The 17,516-nt window shown below is 41.2% G+C and overlaps 1 protein-coding gene across 6 annotated transcripts in view; it reads left to right on the top strand.

The window, feature by feature from the left end:
- Positions 1-15,783, top strand: part of tpm2 (tropomyosin 2 (beta)) — a 21,640-nt gene extending 5,857 nt beyond the window's left edge. Inside the window, exons 3-9 of one of the 6 annotated variants that reach the window (XM_034095559.2) lie at positions 1,623-1,756; positions 2,928-3,045; positions 4,374-4,444; positions 6,713-6,788; positions 8,788-8,850; positions 8,964-9,033; positions 15,067-15,783. In XM_034095559.2, coding sequence (XP_033951450.1) covers positions 1,623-1,756; positions 2,928-3,045; positions 4,374-4,444; positions 6,713-6,788; positions 8,788-8,850; positions 8,964-9,033; positions 15,067-15,149 — 615 coding nt within the window. In that variant the 3' untranslated portion in view covers positions 15,150-15,783. The other 5 variants (XM_034095557.2, XM_034095561.2, XM_034095560.2 and 2 more) reach the window with 5 other exon arrangements.
- Positions 15,784-17,516: the final 1,733 nt, after the last annotated feature.

Below are 17,516 nucleotides of genomic sequence, written 5' to 3'. Positions count from 1 at the left end.
ATTAGTTTTAATGACCTCCATCTTTACCAACTGCGACATATTAACAGGTCAAGAATTATAATGATATTGATTTTATTTGTACTTGGGTAGTTCTCTGTACACCCATCACTGTCAAAAAACAGTTCGACACCTGCTTTTCCAGCTTCTCCCCTCTGGGTGGCGCTGCAGAGCACTGTGGGCCAAAACTACCAGACCCAGGATCAGTTTATATCCACAGCCCATCACTCGGATGAACATTCAACATTCTGAAATGGGCTATTACACTAAACGAGACATTTTACTTTTAGTTTATTTGAAAGCCAAACATATTAATCAGGGCAATTTGAGCAAATATAATATTTAAATGTTTTATTCATACCGATTCGTGCGCAAAGTGTCATTTCAAAATAAGATACTTAACTTGAATCGCTTTATTTTGAAGTTGTAACCAGACAAAACGTCGCCGTCGCGTACTGACGCCGTTGCCAGGGAAACGCCGTGACACCTGTGAGAAGAAGCAGGTTGAGTGTGTGTTTAAAAACACACACACAAACACACATACATCATGGCGACTTTCGCCTCCATGGACGCGGTGCGCAGGAAGATCCAGGGTCTGCAGCAGATCGCGCTCGAGGCGGAGGAGCAGGCCGAGATGCTGCAGCGCGAGGCGGACATGGAGAGGGGGGGCAGAGCGAGGGTAACACACCTCGGATATGATGGAGCCCATCAACTCACCTGTAGAGTCTCTCTCAAGTTGAACCTAATATCGTGAAACCACCGTTTACCTGGAGGCTAATATGCTTCATGTAGAAAAGGGCTAATTACATTTATAGGCGAAACTTAACGTGAAAGGACGCGCGGTTAACGTCATGACGTCATGTTTAATCGGATACCAAATCCTATTAATACTGCAGCATTAATAAAACTACCAAACACTGACAAATATGTCTCTCTAAAGATGTTAAATTATTCAATACATCCAATTTGTGTTGTTATTTATCTGTTCCTTTTTTGGTTGCCTGTTGTTTTTACAACAATTTAGCTTTTTTGTTTCTTTATTGTTATTTATATTTATAGATTACTTTACACAAAATTTCAATCAGTGTTGTGTCAGTGTTGCTGATCTATCTCAGCTTCAGATAATACATAGCTGATGTTATCTGTACCTGGACTGACCCGACTGGTGTCAGATAAACCATATGGAAAATGACTTCATCTTAATCTATAATCTTAATTAGTGTTAGAGGCTGGCTATATTTATGCTTTAGGATGCAAGAGTTAAATATAGATGTAGCAAAACGTAAATTGTTGTATGCATAATGTTTAAGTAGTAAGTATTTGATGCATACAATTTCTGCTGTTCTATAGACCTCTATAACTCTATAGTTATCATTGTCAATACAGCTATAAGGTGACTCAAGATATCTATCTGTGTGTGTGTGTGTGTGTGTGTGTGTGTGTGTGTGTGTGTGTGTGTGTGTGTGTGTGTGTGTGTGTGTGTGTGTGTGTGTGTGTGTGTGTGTGTGTGTGTGTGTGTGTGTGTGTGTGTGTGTGTGTGTGTGTGTGTGTGTGTGTGTGTGTGTGTGTGTGTGTGTGTGTGTGTGTGTGTGTGTGTGTGTGTGTGTGTGTGTGTGTGTGTGTAGGCTGAGGCAGAAGTGGCTTCTCTAAACAGACGTATCCAGCTGGTGGAGGAGGAGTTGGACCGCGCCCAGGAGAGACTGGCGACGGCTCTGCAGAAGCTGGAGGAGGCGGAGAAGGCAGCAGATGAGAGCGAGAGGTGAACATCTTCATGAGACTGCGATAGTTAAATGAGTCAGTTTGCAAAGTTAAACTGCGAGAGGGGGCAAGAATAAATAAGGGGGAATTCCACAGTCTTAGAAATCTGGTTAACTATGGTGAATCACTGCGGTTTGCTTTACGTTAGTCTGTTAGTCATTATAAAATACCAGCGGTTAAGAGTAACACATGAAATCAAAAACCTTGTGTTGGTCCCACAGCAGAACTCACATTGTTACAGGGAAGGGGAGCGCGCAGAGAAAGACTAACTAAAAGAGTAGATGTAGAAGTAGCAGCATTATACAGTAAAGCAGGGGTGTCAAACTCAATTTCATCACGGGCCACATTAGCATTATGGTTGCACTCAAAGGGCCGGTTGTAACTATAAGACTATCTAGATATTTAATATATATAAGATAATGTTATAGCCTCTGCATTGGATTGTTATCGGATAGGGTAATAACTTCATAATTAACTACGTCTGAAATCAGAAGTCTAGGGCAAATAATTGCAAGTCTCTTCAGTGACAATGTCACAAAATGTTTTAAAAAGAAAAGCCAAATTCTGAAGAAAAAAAGTCACAAAATATAAGTGACATTTTGGAGAGAAAAAAGTGACATTTTGAAAAAAAAGTCAAATTTGAGATGCATTGTGGGACATGTAGTTTATGGGCAACGTGCTTGTAACCGTATAATAAACATATTATATTCTTTCAGAGCTGTTGTGGGCCACATAAAATGAAGTCACGGGCCGGATTTGGCCCCCGGGCCTTGAGTTTGACACCCCTGCAGTAAAGGAACCCTTTTTACTACGGGATTATTGAAAGGGCTCAAGGTCAATTACTCAAAGTCAACTTTATTGCCAATCTTTCAGTTTGTGTGTCCATACAGAGAGATCGGAAATACAGTTTCCCACAATGCCGAATACAAAAAAAAAAATATGTATACAAATATGTATATACCTATATATACACAATCAGACATATTTATACATTTCAACATCACTTCAATATCTTTGGAAAATGTGCATTAGTGCAAGATTGTCCATAGCAGCGTAAAAAGTGTAACTCCCATCTGAACTGTACCTGATGGACACCGAGGGATAAAGAGGGCAGCATACGGAGTATAACCCCTCTTTTGTGTCTGACTCACTGCTTACTCTTATCCCTCCAGAGGAATGAAGGTCATAGAAAACAGAGCATCAAAGGACGAGGAGAAAATGGAGATCCAGGAGATGCAACTGAAGGAGGCCAAACACATCGCTGAGGAGGCCGACCGCAAATATGAAGAGGTGGGGGACTTTGCTTGACCTTACTCCACACTAATAACACACTCTCGTTCTGATGAAGACTTGACGAGGCAGCAAAGTGAAAATTAGGGACTCAAATCACGTTCACATGCAAAGATAACACAACAACACTGACGAAATATGCAAAACGCTCAGCTATGATAGCATAATGTTACCGTGTCACATGGATAACACAACACATGTTGGGATGTTTATTTGAAATTAGTAAACACACATTTGACAATCATTAACATTTCTGTGAATGGACTGTTAATAAATTAGAATTTGCTTAAGGGACTTATTTGAATATAGTACCTTACATACTCTGAGCATGTAGTGCTGTATGGAGTCTAGAACTGGACAGAGTAACAGTGCTAGTGATGATAAATGTAAGAGTTAGTTTATAAACAGAGATGATAATTGCTACATGAGTTGGAAGTAGTTTCTCGAGTGTAGTTTCTAACTTTTTTCAGAAACACTACTGCAGTACGCGCTTCACAATACTTTTTAGGACAACTAGTGCAGTATGCTACGCGGCTGCAAAGCGGGAGCAACCACTGCTTTAATATTCTCTATTCAATTATTACTAATATTAAACGTGTCGCAGGTCCAAATTGAACCGCTTGGGTTACGAGAAACACACCAACAAAGAGTGTGAACAGTCCTTGAAGTGTACAAGTTCTCTCGTGCAAATAAAAGTGTACACTTCTTTGTGCACGCTATTTTCAGAACATTGTTTACAAATTATCCGAATGCAAAGTGGTGGGGACAAAATCGGCCATTTCCCAAAGTGGTGGGGACATGTCTTCAGCGTCCCCAGTATGCATTATTATTATGTATTTATCTCAACAAGGACCATGCATACAAATACATTTATCTCAGGGAAGAGAAGAGATGAATGAATAGCTCGTTTCCATCTGCAGTCCGGAGGGTTAGGGTTATAACACACACTAAGACCATTGCATCATCTCTATCACACAAACAATTATAAAACAGGATTTAAGTACAGGTCAATACAATAATACATAGTACAGTTAAAATAATATTACAATACAGTTCAAATGGAAAAACTCAACTTACAGTGTTATCAATGTTGGCATGGCTGGTTGCTTAATATCAATTTGTTTGTTAAAGTCACAAAAAAGAGTTCAAGTCACAGGTTTTAAATTCAACAGGAAGCACATGATGCCTATGGTGCTGAGTGTGTGCGGAGTTTGAAGTGAGTGTGTGCTGAGTGTGTGCTGAGTGTGTGCCGAGTGTGTGCCGAGTGTGTGCCGAGTGTGTGCTGAGTGTGTGCTGAGTGTGTACTGAGTGTGTGCTCCATGTTGCAGGTCGCCCGTAAGCTGGTGATCCTGGAGGGCGATCTGGAGCGCTCAGAGGAGCGTGCTGAGGTGGCTGAGGCGTAAGTCAACACCATGACACAAGACCCACTGTGCATTATTCATGAGGCCATAGTAGAGATCATGTGATCACTGCCATGGCAACATGTAGTCTGACATATTCTCCCATTGATGAGTTGCTTACGTAACAATAATATAACCCTCTAATGCAGAGGTGTCAAACTCAAGGCCCGGGGGCCAAATCCGGCCCGCGACTTCATTTCATGTGGCCCCTCGAGAGATTGCAAAGAATATAATGTTTATTATACGGTTACATGCCGATTTACAGAAGCACGTTGCCTATAAACTACATATCCCACAATGCATCTGAAAGTTGACTTTTTTCTCAGAACAAGTTTTTTTCTCAGAATTTGACTTATTTTCTTCAAAATATAAATTTTTTCTTAGAATTTGCCTTTTTCTCAGAATTAGATTTTTTTTAAATCATTTTGTAACATTCTCAGTGAAGAGACTTGCAATGATTTGCCCTAGACTTCTGATTTCAGACGTAGTTAATTATGAAGTTATTACCCTATCCGATAATAGTCCAATACAGAGGCAATAATGTCATATAATACATTATTTTATATATATTAAATATTTATATATGTATTTTGATATAGTCTTAAAGTTACAACCGGCCCTTTGAGTGCAACCATAATGCTGATGTGGCCCGCGAAGAAATTGAGTTTGACACCCCTGCTCTAATGTTTGTATTGAAAGTTACGTATAAGTGCTGCATGGACTTCAATTAATGATGTGTTTTAGATGTATCTACTAATCCTTTTTGCAACTAATTGATTAATCATTTGGGCTATAAAATGAAAAAAATAAGAAAAATGCCAATCACAAGTTCACATAGTCACTTGACCCACTCCGTTATGTTAAACATAATTACAATAAAAGAGATAACCAGAAAATCCTTCGATAAACATGGATTTGCGTTTGGCATTTTACTTTATTGCCTAAACGATTAAGCAATTATTAGTTGATTTATTTTCTATTGATCGACTATGATTGTTCACCCAATCGTTTCAGCAGTATTATTTTACTGTAGCACCTTGTAGCAGTGTGTATCACAAACTGCAGGATATCGTGAATCCACTAATCTCATAGAGACCTAGGTGTGTGTTTTATGTAACGCATGTCTGGGCTGTCCCGAATACCATTTTTCGGGCTCCGGATATTCGGTAGTAATCAGCAGCGAATATTCGAATATTCGGAACGCCATTCATTTTGTTATTCTACAGTATTGTTGTTTTATAGTTTTTTTTTTTTAATGTAACCCAATTTGTGTTCTTTGAAATTGAAAAGGATATCGCATTGTGTTTGTTACTTTCGTTGAAGTTGTATTCTTTCACACACAGTGACGTCACGAGCTACCCACAATGCAACACGCACCATATATATATATAAATACGCCATTTTCCTGGAGGTGCAAATATCCTGGAAGTGCAAATATAAACAGCTAGCTAAAGTAGCCAGGCAGAGCGCACTAGGGTTTTTTTCTGAATTAACGACCGAAGAAATCGCTGCATGTCTTCGGATTACATCTCTGGACTTGAGGGGTGTGCTCTAGGTCGTTACCAGCGTGAACTAGAGCTGTGTGGGTTGTCGGATTGCCCTTACAGACTGCCTGCGGATGTATGGAGAAACGACAGTGGCCTTCGTCGATTTTGGCTGCAATAATATTATCATGCCATTGCATATATGTGGTATTTTAGAGTTGACTAGATATTGATTAAGGCAATAGACTATGATATTCAGTACAGGAAGCTTAGCAACACCTAGACGGTGTACGGCTGCTAGCACCTCGCGTAAAACGGCGGATATCGGAAGTACGGTGTCGCCCTCGGCCCAATACCCGTATGTGTGTGTGAAAGAATATGTCTTAAGTGTAATATGGCTTGGCTTCCTATTTATGGACATGCTTTTATTTTGAAGGAGAGTTAGCGCTGTTGACAGGAAGTTGTTGTTGCTATGGAAACAACGTGACGGAGATTAACGGAGAAAAGTAATATCTACATATAAAGACGGAGAAAGTAAACGATAACGTTTACGGTTAAGGCACAAGCTCTCACGTTGATATTGGAGATTTCAATAAATTCAATTTGAAAAAAAACGGGGAAAACACAAACAAAACGAATTTCCGAATAACGAAATTGAAACCCGAATAGTACTCCGAAGAACGAATATTCGGGTACAGCCCTAACACCACTGCCTGTATGGGTGATTGTTTGTTGTTGTTTCACTGCCCACCCTCACCCCCGACCTCCTGGACTAACCCTCAGGCGATTGAGGGAGCTGGAGGAGGAGCTCAGACTCATGGACCAGAACAACAAGTCCATGATGTGCGGAGAGGAAGAGGTACTTTCTGTACAAAGTCCACTGAGGTCTATCACTGACCTGCAGCCTTCTGCTCCTCTAAACCTGCAGCCCCCCCCCCCCCCCCTTCTCTGTGTTTCCGTCTCGCCTGCACTCAAGCATGTCATCCAAAACGTCTCTGAATGATAGGCCTGGTGTTATTCTATATTGTTGTCATGAAAAGACCAAAACCAACAACGAGAGGTCTAGGGGCGTAGGTTTGAGATAAGAACGGTCATTTTAAATGTTGCTTGGCGGTTTTAAGCAAACAAATGTTCCTCCCAAATTATATAAACTACATTTTCATGGCAGGTTAAAGATTTGATTTCTAACAGCAGGTATTGTAGTGGATGCTGATTTATATGAAAGTACTTCTCAAGAAGACTTTCGTTTCATTTGCATTATTCAGAAAGGGTTCTAAAAGAAGTGTTGCGATGAGTCACAGCAGCAAGAGGAACAGCTGCTGGACAAGAAATGATTTCATGACTAATACAAAACACATCTATGTGGCTTACAGTGAACACACACTGTACTTTAGTTTGATTAAATCACACACACACAACCCTGCTGCTTAAATACTCACTATCAACAAAATGTGTCTAAATCCGCTACTGAAAATAGTTTTGACTTACGCTCGTAAAATGAATGAGCTGTTTAAAGATTTTAGTTTTCAGTAGGAACCAAAAGTGTTGAGGCTGTGCCACAGATAGAGGAGGGATTCAGAACGTATTAAGAGACTAGTGTTGTTGGTTTGGGTTTGCACATGACCTACGGGGAAATATAGAATAACAACAGACGTCTTTGTTTCAGTTGTGATTATTCTATATCTTAATTCTGACTGTAATCTGCCAGCCTGCACGTTTTAGATGAAATCGCCCTGGCGTTTTTCAGACAGAAAAATGTTGGAGCGGTCCTTCAAAACCGGGTCTCCTGCTTTCCTACCTTTCACTCTTTCTTTCCCTCTTGCTTCCCCCCCTCTCACCTTGCTCAGTAAATCAGGTGACCTTGAGGAAGAGTTGAAAAATGTCACCAACAACTTGAAGTCTCTGGAAGCCCAGGCTGAGAAGGTAGGGTCGCAGCTGGGGGCCGATCAGCCAATCAGAGCCAGACTAAAGCCATGAAGCTAACTCTCTCACACACACACACACACACACACACACACACACACACACACACACACACACACACACACACACACACACACACACACACACACACACACACACACACACACACACACACACACACACACACACACACACACACACACACACACACACACACACACACACCTTTCTCTCTGACCCAGTTCGCGGTTCATTAAATAAAATATAATACACAGAATCTTCACTGATTGTACCTGAACGCATCATAATGTTAGTAGTAATGCAAACACACATGGTGGCGCACACACACACACACACGCACACGCACACACACACACACACACACACACACACACACACACACACACACACACACACACACACACACACCTTTCTCTCTGACCCAGTTCGCGGTTCATTAAATAAAATATAATACACAGAATCTTCACTGATTGTACCTGAACGCATCATAATGTTAGTAGTAATGCAAACACACATGGTGGCGCACACACACGCACACGCACACACACACACACACACACACACACACACACACACACACACACACACACACACACACACACACACACAGTCTCCATTCGAATACTATAAGTTAGACAGTAATTCTTTAAAATGGCTTGAAATGATCTTGCCCCTCTTTGCCTTTCACAAACTGTATATGTTTCTTTTTCATTTGATGCTTCGCACACAATTATTCATCTTTGTCTTACTTGCCTTTCTTAACGATAATCAAACCATCTCTCAAAGTTATACATAACTTAAAAGTACTTTATTGATCATGCATTTATCGCTGCTGTCTCATTGTTGTAGTTAACACTGGAGTTCAAATGTATTTCAACGTTGCTGTGCTGACTTGTTTTATGTTTGGATTATAGTATACACAAAAGGAGGACAAATATGAAGAAGAAATTAAAGTTCTTAGTGACAAACTGAAAGAGGTGAGTTGTTAGTCGCTGTTTCTGTTCACCATGACTCACTGTAAACCTCAGGAAGTGTTCATCCGTAATGTGAGTTTGTGCACGGACTCACGTTGTGCTGCTGTGTGTCGCAGGCGGAGACTCGTGCAGAGTTCGCAGAGCGGTCTGTGGCCAAGCTGGAGAAGACCATCGACGACTTGGAAGGTACAAAACACTCTGACAGCACTCACAGAAAGAATCAGACAGCTTCACTAACTCCACTTCTGCTGTTCAGAGTGAAGTGATGCCAAGTACAAACCACAGTCCAATTAAAAATCCTCACATAGCTTAGCATGCTGTAAATGTACCATAATTAGCGTTAGCAGCAACGATGCCTTGTTTCCTGACAGCAGGGTTAGGATGGATCAGATGGACATTATCATTGTTGGAAGAAGTACTCCATACAAGTAAAAGTCCTGGATTCAAAGTGTTACTTAAGTAAAAGTACACAAGTATTGTTATCTAAAGGTACTTAAAGTATGTCCTCATGATGCAGAATGACTCTTTATATAGTAATATCTTAAAATTGACAATATATTAGGCCGTTTATCAGACAAGTACATTTTAGTATTGTAATTCGTCAATGTCACTGTTATGGCGCTTTTCCACTGCAGGGCCTCGCTCGGCTTAGTACAGTATGGCTAGGCCTCGTTAGGCCAGGCTCACTTAGGCCAGGAACTGGGGCAGTAACTATAGTAACGCAGTGCAGGCGGAGCCGTGACGTCATCGTCAATGCGAAACACAGAAAACCAACATCAGCTGTTAGCCCTCAAAGCTCACAGCTCCTCATATCTGTTCAGAAACTAGACAGAAGTGAAAAAAGTACAAACCACAGACTGTCTGTGTCATGGCGAATACAGTCGCTGGTTTATTTATGTCTGTAGGCCGTTGCTGTGAGTGTGAACGGTCGGAGCATATACAACGTTAGCTTAGCCAAGCTACATTTAGAAAACAAGCATTTTAAAAGGTGTTTCTCTGCCGTCTGTCTGCAGACTTGTCAAAGCATTAATTCATGGTCTTTACTAACCGGTATCAGCATGTTGTTACTTCGGCATCATTTTGAAACGTGTATTACAATTAAATCACGGTCAAATATGTTCATCTTGTTGTAGTTGTAGCCCCCTTGCCAGCGATTCTCTCTAGTTTAGCATACTCAGGCCGACTCAGCCTGGTTGTTCCTGGCCCTAGAACCACGATTTAGTCGGGCCAGAAAAAGGTGAAAAAGTAGCCCCGGGCCAAAACTAGGCCAAGTGGAAACGCAGCCAAAAACGGGCCCCGCACGGCTCGGCACGCTTAAAGCGAGCTACCTGCTGCAGTGGAAACGCGCCATTAGGTTACTAATACCACACTGTAAAGATAGTCCTTTTCAAGTACTTCATTGAAAATGTTACTTCGGTAAAAGTTAGTATTATTAGCTAAACATATGAGCTATAAAAGTACACAATGCAGAACAATCTCAAATAAAATGCACCACAGATTATTTTTTTCTCATTGTTTATGTCATGAACTAGCCCTGAATCGTTCGCTTACACACTCTACCACATACCAAGTTTCAATGTGACGTCCAGTGATGGAAAGTAGCTAAATATCAGATTCTCTTCAGACGTCTATGTCAGAGATATAGAAAAAAGCACAAGCAGTTTCTAGGAGGTGTGACATCCAACATGGCTTCCAGAGGGTTACCTGAATGAACTAATAATCTCACTAACAATTGAATATTAGATCTAGAAGTGTTGGGCATGGCCTGAGGGTGATGCTGTTGTCTCTGGCATGTGACGATGGCATTAATAACACAGATTGAGTTGCTTGGTTTGTAGATCTGGGATAAAACCATAACTTTTTCCTTCAGCTGAGGTGACGACATTCAATGGATACCGTAGTTGTGATGTTTTGAATTGGGGCGGAGGAAGTTATTAAACACACTTCCCGTGGATTGCGGTCAGCATGTGCCCAGTTTAGAGAAGCAGAAGCAAAGCCATGTTCTGCTGTGTATCGGTTTATCTATTTTAGGCCAACATAAAAAAAAATGCAACATCAGATTAATTGTACGCTATATTCAGAACATGTTCCCGTTTTACTGCAGTTTTGACAGTGAATGGGGAAGTGAAGCTGCTGTCTGTCCTCTCACCAAACTTCCTTGACAACAACATTCACTTAAGGCTGCTTTGATCAGTGATCAAAGAGGTTTAAAGGCTTTATTGTCACAACTTTGCTGCAGCTTAGTTTTTTCAAATCCCAGGCTCCTCAAAAACATACAATGCGATATACTTAAGACGTACACATACATAAAAAAGTGCAAGAGAATGGTGCAAGGGACACACGGTGCAAGCAACATGCAGACATAAGTGAGCTTTATGCAAGTGAAACAACATCAATCAGAATGTACATTTAAAAACTGGAATAAAATAGTGGGTATTGTAATAATGTATACATGTTTGGTTGGTTCGGATTCACCAAAGAACTAACCAACGTTGCTCCATAACTCAAACTGACTTGATTGATTTGGATTTAAATATCTGCATATTGCAAGTGGATAAATACCTCATACAACTTTTTCTGTTTCCTGTCCCTTCACCTCATTCTGTTTCCAATCTGTGCATCGGTCTGCGGCATCCCTCGGCTCTGTGTGTGTGTGTGTGTGTGTGTGTGTGTGTGTGTGTGTGTGTGTGTGTCTGTGTGTGTGTGTGTGTGTGTGTGTGTGCGTGTGTCTGTGTGTGTGTGTGTGTGTGTGTGTGTGTGTGCGTGTGTCTGTGTGTGTGTGTGTGTGTGTGTGTGTGTGTGTGTGTGTGTGTGTATGTCTGTGTGCGTGGGTGTGTGTGTGTGTGTGTCTGTCTGTCTGTCTGTCTGTCTGTCTGTCTGTGTGTGTGTGTGTGTGTGTGTGTGTGTGTGTGTGTGTGTGTGTGTGTGTGTGTGTGTGTGTGTGTGTGTGTGTGTGTGTGTGTGTGTGTGTGTGCGTGGGTGTCTGTGTGTGTGTGTGTGTGCGTGTGTCTGTCTGGCTGTGTCTGTCTGTGTGTGTGTGTGTGTGTGTGTGTGGGTGTCTGTGTGCGTGTCTGTGCGTGTCTGTGTGTGTGTGTGTGTGTGTGTGTGTGTGTGTGTGTATATGTCTGTGGGTGTCTGTGTGCGTGTCTGTGTGTGTGTCTGTCTGTCTGTCTGTCTGTCTGTGTGTGTGTGTGTGTGTGTGTGTGTGTGTGTGTGTGTGTGTGTGTGTGTGTGTGTGTGTGTGTGTGTGTTGTGTGTGTGTCTGTGTGTGTCTGTGTGTGTGTGTGTGTGTGTGTGTGTGTGTGTGTGTGTGTGTGTGTGTGTGTGTGTGTGTGTGTGTGTGTGTGTGTGTGTGTGTGTGTGTGTGTGTGTGTGTGTGTGTGTCCTCCTCCAGATGAAGTGTACGCTCAGAAGCTGAAGGGCAAGGCTCTCAGCGAGGAGCTGGACCTGGCCCTGAACGACATGACTGCCCTGTAGCTGCTCTCACTTCCTCTTTGCTCTCGCTTCCTGTCAGAACTCTTCTCCACCTGCTTGCTGTTGTCTTGTTCCATTCAGTGTTCATTAATTTCCTTTTTTCTTTTCTTTTTCTGTCCCTTCACCTCCTTCTCTTTTCCAATCTGTGCGTCTGTCTGCTCCATCCCTCGTCTCTGTGTGTGTGTCCTCCTCCAGATGAAGTGTATGCTCAGAAGCTGAAGGGCAAGGCTCTCAGCGAGGAGCTGGACCTGGCCCTGAACGACATGGCTGCATAGCTGCTCTCACTTCCTCTTTGCTTTCACTTCCTGTCTGAACTCTTCTCCACCCGCTTGCTGTTGTCTTGTTCCATTCCACAGTGGTATCTCGGTCTAGAAGATTCTAGAAAAATGCAATGTGCCAAATCCACCCCCCCCCCCCCCTTCAGTGATCTGTATGCGTGTTGCACTAGTCTTTGTACAGAGTTAAGTTATTGCTCACCCAATCACTGCTGAGTTAATGTCCTCTCTGTATTCAGTCTCCATGTTTCCCCTGCCCCTCTGTAATAAATCTATTAAAGCTCTCTTGACTTTTCTGTCTTCTTCCAGTCTGTTCTTCTTTCGCCTTTGTTTACTTCTTATATTTGAAGATGCCCTATTCTGCTTTTTGTGGTTTCCCCTTTCCCTGTAGTGTGTTATCCAGTATAGGTTGTAGTGCATGCAAAGGTCTGAGTTCCCTTCAGAGGGAGCTTCTCTCCCACACACTCCCTCCCTGCCTCCATTGGAGTCCTTTGTTTACTTCTGTAACATGATGACATCACTTTGTAATACTCACGCTTCTATTGGCTAGCGCTCAAACACACTGTACGGTTGACCAATCACAACAGAGCCGGCAAGCTAACCAATCAGAGCAGACTGGGCTCTGGTTTCAGACAGAGGGTGAACAGAGGTGCTGCAGCACAGGCAGTATGAGAACAATAAGTAGCTTTTTGAGCATTAAATCATGGAGACACGTCCCAGGAATGAGTTTCTGAGCGATTATAAAACAGTATTCGTAATGATGATCCCTCGACCATCCCTCGACCATCAGTGTGACGGGTGGATGTTTTTATAAAGTTATTCAAATCACTTGTCTTCAGGTACAGTTCCCTGCCACATCAGACCAACCATCTACCCAGGATGAGGAGGGTTACTTTGAATATATACTCTGTTATAATTACTAGTTACCTGTAATGAGTAACCTAATCTAAGTATCACAATATCAAACAAAGTAACGTTACCGGATTACTTGCCATTACTTTTGGATTACCGCAATTCAAATAAATAAAACAAATATCAATAAGATGTTTTTTACTGAAGTGTATTTTGTAAGACAGAACAATGTGACCTTAGAAAAGAAGAAACCCAGTTATTTAGGATCATAACATGATTTTATTTGTAGGAAAACCTGCCTTTCATGAAGCATATTCGGCCGATGCACCAGGGGTGTCAAACTCAATTCAATATATTATTAAATATATAATATATATAAAATAATGTATTATAATACATCATTTCCTGTGCATTGGATTATTATCGGATAGGGTAATAACTTCATAATTAACTACGTCTGAAAGCAAATAATTGTGGGACATGTAGTTTATGGGCAACGTGCCTCTGTAAAGTGGTAATATATTCTTTGCATGCTCTTGCGGGCCACATTAAATGAAGTTGTGGGCCGGATTTGGCCCCCGAGCCTTGAGTTTGACACCCCTGCTATACACCAACAATGAAACACACGAGCACATACTACAGTTTAAAAAAGCAGAAATAAAACCTGAGCTGACAGGAAATGCTCCGTTATAGTTTAATACACACAGTTAAAGGTGGGGTAGGTCAGTTTCAGAAACCGGCTCGAGATCGCTAGAATTTGAAAATACACAACCGGAGAGAGCCCCTCCCCCAACACACACGAACGCGCACATGACCAATGAGGGCACGAGATAAGTTTGTGTCCCGATGGGAGGCTGACAGGCAGGTAGGCCATTGGTTGTACTTTTTACAGTATTACGGCTTCTACAGATGACATTTTTTTATGGATTTGTTGTCAAAGCACTTCAGATATTAATTGCTATCGGGATGTTAAGAGCATTCCATGGAATATAACAAAAAGTGTATCTCGAGCCGGTTTCTGAAACTTACCTACCCCACCTTTAAGCTCACACGCACTATTTTATGAACATATACGTTCACTTACTGAATTAAAAAGTGACTGACTGTTTGTTTCCATTGAAATGACCTGGACATTCTGGAAATCTACATGATGTAACTATAGATAAAGTCAACAAGGACTAAAAACTATTGTCTCTATTTCACCTTTTGCCCATTTTGGTAAGTGACTAAACTTTTAAACAATGTTTGATGTCATCTTTTCTTTTTTATGTCATATTGTGTTTTGGATCATTACTGAAAGACTAAGCTCTATGCAACTGTTTGCCATTGATACATTTACGATTATTATTGTACTTACTGGTTAAATGATCAATTGTAATGTTATCAATAATGAGAATTATATGAGAATAAAGCGTAGTAAAATCAAAGCAGGTTTAGGGTGCTCACGAAATGTCATCTCCTCTTAAGATTCTCTATACAGCAGATTGAGCTTCTTGTGTTTGTGGCAGACCCTTGTACAGTAAACAATGCATTGACGGCGCAAACACACTGTTGGTTTAGAAGACGCATCTCCAGGTCCAGACAGGAAACTCACGTGTGGCTTTGTTCCCTCCTCCAGAGAAAGTGACCCAGGCCAAAGAGGAGAACCTGGACATGCACCAGGTGTTGGACCAAACCCTCCTGGAGCTCAACAATCTATAGAGCTCTCCTCAGCTCCCAGCACACCACGTCAGATTGGTTCAGAAGTAGATCTATGGAGCCCCTGCCAAGTGTCTTTATGCAAACTAAGAGCTATTGTGTGTGCATTAGAAACTGTTGGAGGTCATCGGAAGGATCCTGTCATCAATAAAAAAGGTTGTGTGTGCACGTGGAAGTCATAGCAAACAATAACATCAAGAGAAGTTGTTGCTTAAACCGACCAAAACATGACACAGCAGTTCTAAGTAAGTAATGATAAAAACATGATAGTTGCTAGTACACACAAATGACATTTCCCAACAGTGCACTTGAAAACGTATTTGTTGTCTTTCTATTGGTTGATAAAGTGTGTTACAGATATGTCCCAGATATGTCAAAGACGTACACTAACTCTCATCTGACCTTCCTTACCAATTTTGGGGCAATACAATTGTATTATGTTAAAAAAACACACATTTTAGGCAGTTATTTAGGTCATTTTTAGGCAAGTCAGCATTAGACTTATTTTCCAAATACACCAAAATAGAGGAAATGTGTGTGAGACTGTTTTAAAATGCTAAAAGCTGAATTGAATAAAGAGTTGGGAGCTGTAATACTGACTGATCTTACTGAATAAAAGTTTTATATCTTTTAAAAATGAGTGAATTCCTGAAATGCGAAGGTTTCATAATCTTATCATTAGATTGCACGTGTTGTGGGTTTCACTCTGAGGTCATTTAAATGTCATACAACTTCCTGTCTTCTAACCTCTCTGCCAGAAGGTTATGATACAGTTGTCAAGTACAAGCAACCCCTGGCAGGTTTGAAAAAAAGTCTAGTTACAAAAGACAAAGGAGCACGGAAAGATAAGCCAAGGTAAACCAGGTGAAAGGCTAAACTAACTCGCGGCTCGGGGGAAAACAGGCAAGGTCAACAACTTGAGCAGAAGTCAAGTACTGGCAGGCTTTAGTCGTAAATGAGACATTCTGACAAACTGTATAGTGAGCTGATGAGGGAAAGGGCAGCAGGTGAGTGGAGATCATCAACAATTAGAGATAATCTATGAGAGAGCAGGACAATGGGAGTGTCTGGGTCTGAAAAGCATGATATGCTTGATCGACGCACACGAACACGTCACGTTGCAGCGATTGTTTCCGAGTAATTACCTCTTCCAAGGAGCTACTGTTTGTCCGACTGTCTTTGAATTATGGAAAACCTGATTTGCATGAAACTAGGCAGAAGGGTGTAGCGCGGGGGAAAGGAAGACCCAATGAAATAGTTGCAGATACGAATCACAGGGCGGATACATGAACTACATTTCACCATTTAAAAAAATAGCAGCATAGAAGGTCTCTCCTTAGCACTTGTTATTGTAAATAATAAAAGAATAGCAAGCCAAGCACTTATACCTTAAGATAAATGTAACACCACTACAAATATATACTGACTAGAACAAAAACTAAAAAGATAAATAAAACCTTACTCAAAGTGTTTCTTGGTGCAAACTATAAAGTAGAACGAATTATATTTTTAGAAAGTGGTGGGTTGTACTTTCACTCCACTACATGTATTTAATACCTTTAGTTACTTCACAGATGTGGATGAATGATGTGAAATATAACCAAGTGTTAAATCAGACTTTAGTTCCACCTGGAGTAAATCCACCAGCTACCCTGCAGTCTACAAAGTACTTCAGACTAGCTGCACCTTTACCAGCTTTGAGAACACTTTCATGATCAATCATTATAAAACATATCATATATATTATTCTGAAATGGACCAATCTGCACAATGACTACTTATTTACAATTAGTACTTTCGTAACTATATGTTGATGCTAAAACTTTTCTACTTTTACTCGAGTAACATTTTGAACAGAGTACACTCTGGTACTTCTACTTTTACTCAAGTACAACATCTGAGTACTTCTACTTTTAGTAAAGTACAATATCTGAGTATTTCTACTTTTACTCAAGTACAATATCTGAGTACTTCTCCCTCCTCTGGATATTTCATAAATATGATAATCGTTTCCTTGTGAAGCTGATTGGAGATGACACGTTGGCAAGGTCTGAGTACTCCTACACTCTGGTACTTCTGCTTTCACTTAAGCACAATATCTGAGTACTTCTCCCACCTTCTTGTTTTAAGGACAAGAGGCCCAACCTGTGTTGGCACCGCACGTGTATTCTTTGGAACACCAGGGGCTGGGACATACTGGAAAACAACACTGAGGGCGGGACCAGACAGGCGAACAGGGAACCTCCTATTTGTCATACTTTTTTGACAGACAGCTTACTTGACCAATCATCAAACAGTAGGTGTTCATCGAGTATTTTAGCAGATCTCTAAACTCTCAACGGCAGGGCGCGCGCCCAACCGCCAGACGTG

Source organism: Pseudochaenichthys georgianus, chromosome 12 (genome assembly GCF_902827115.2).
Source record: "Pseudochaenichthys georgianus chromosome 12, fPseGeo1.2, whole genome shotgun sequence".
Classification (NCBI taxonomy): Eukaryota; Metazoa; Chordata; class Actinopteri; order Perciformes; family Channichthyidae; genus Pseudochaenichthys; species Pseudochaenichthys georgianus.
The sequence above is the reverse complement of the archived record's forward strand: the minus strand, read 5'-3'. Positions and strand labels throughout refer to the sequence as shown.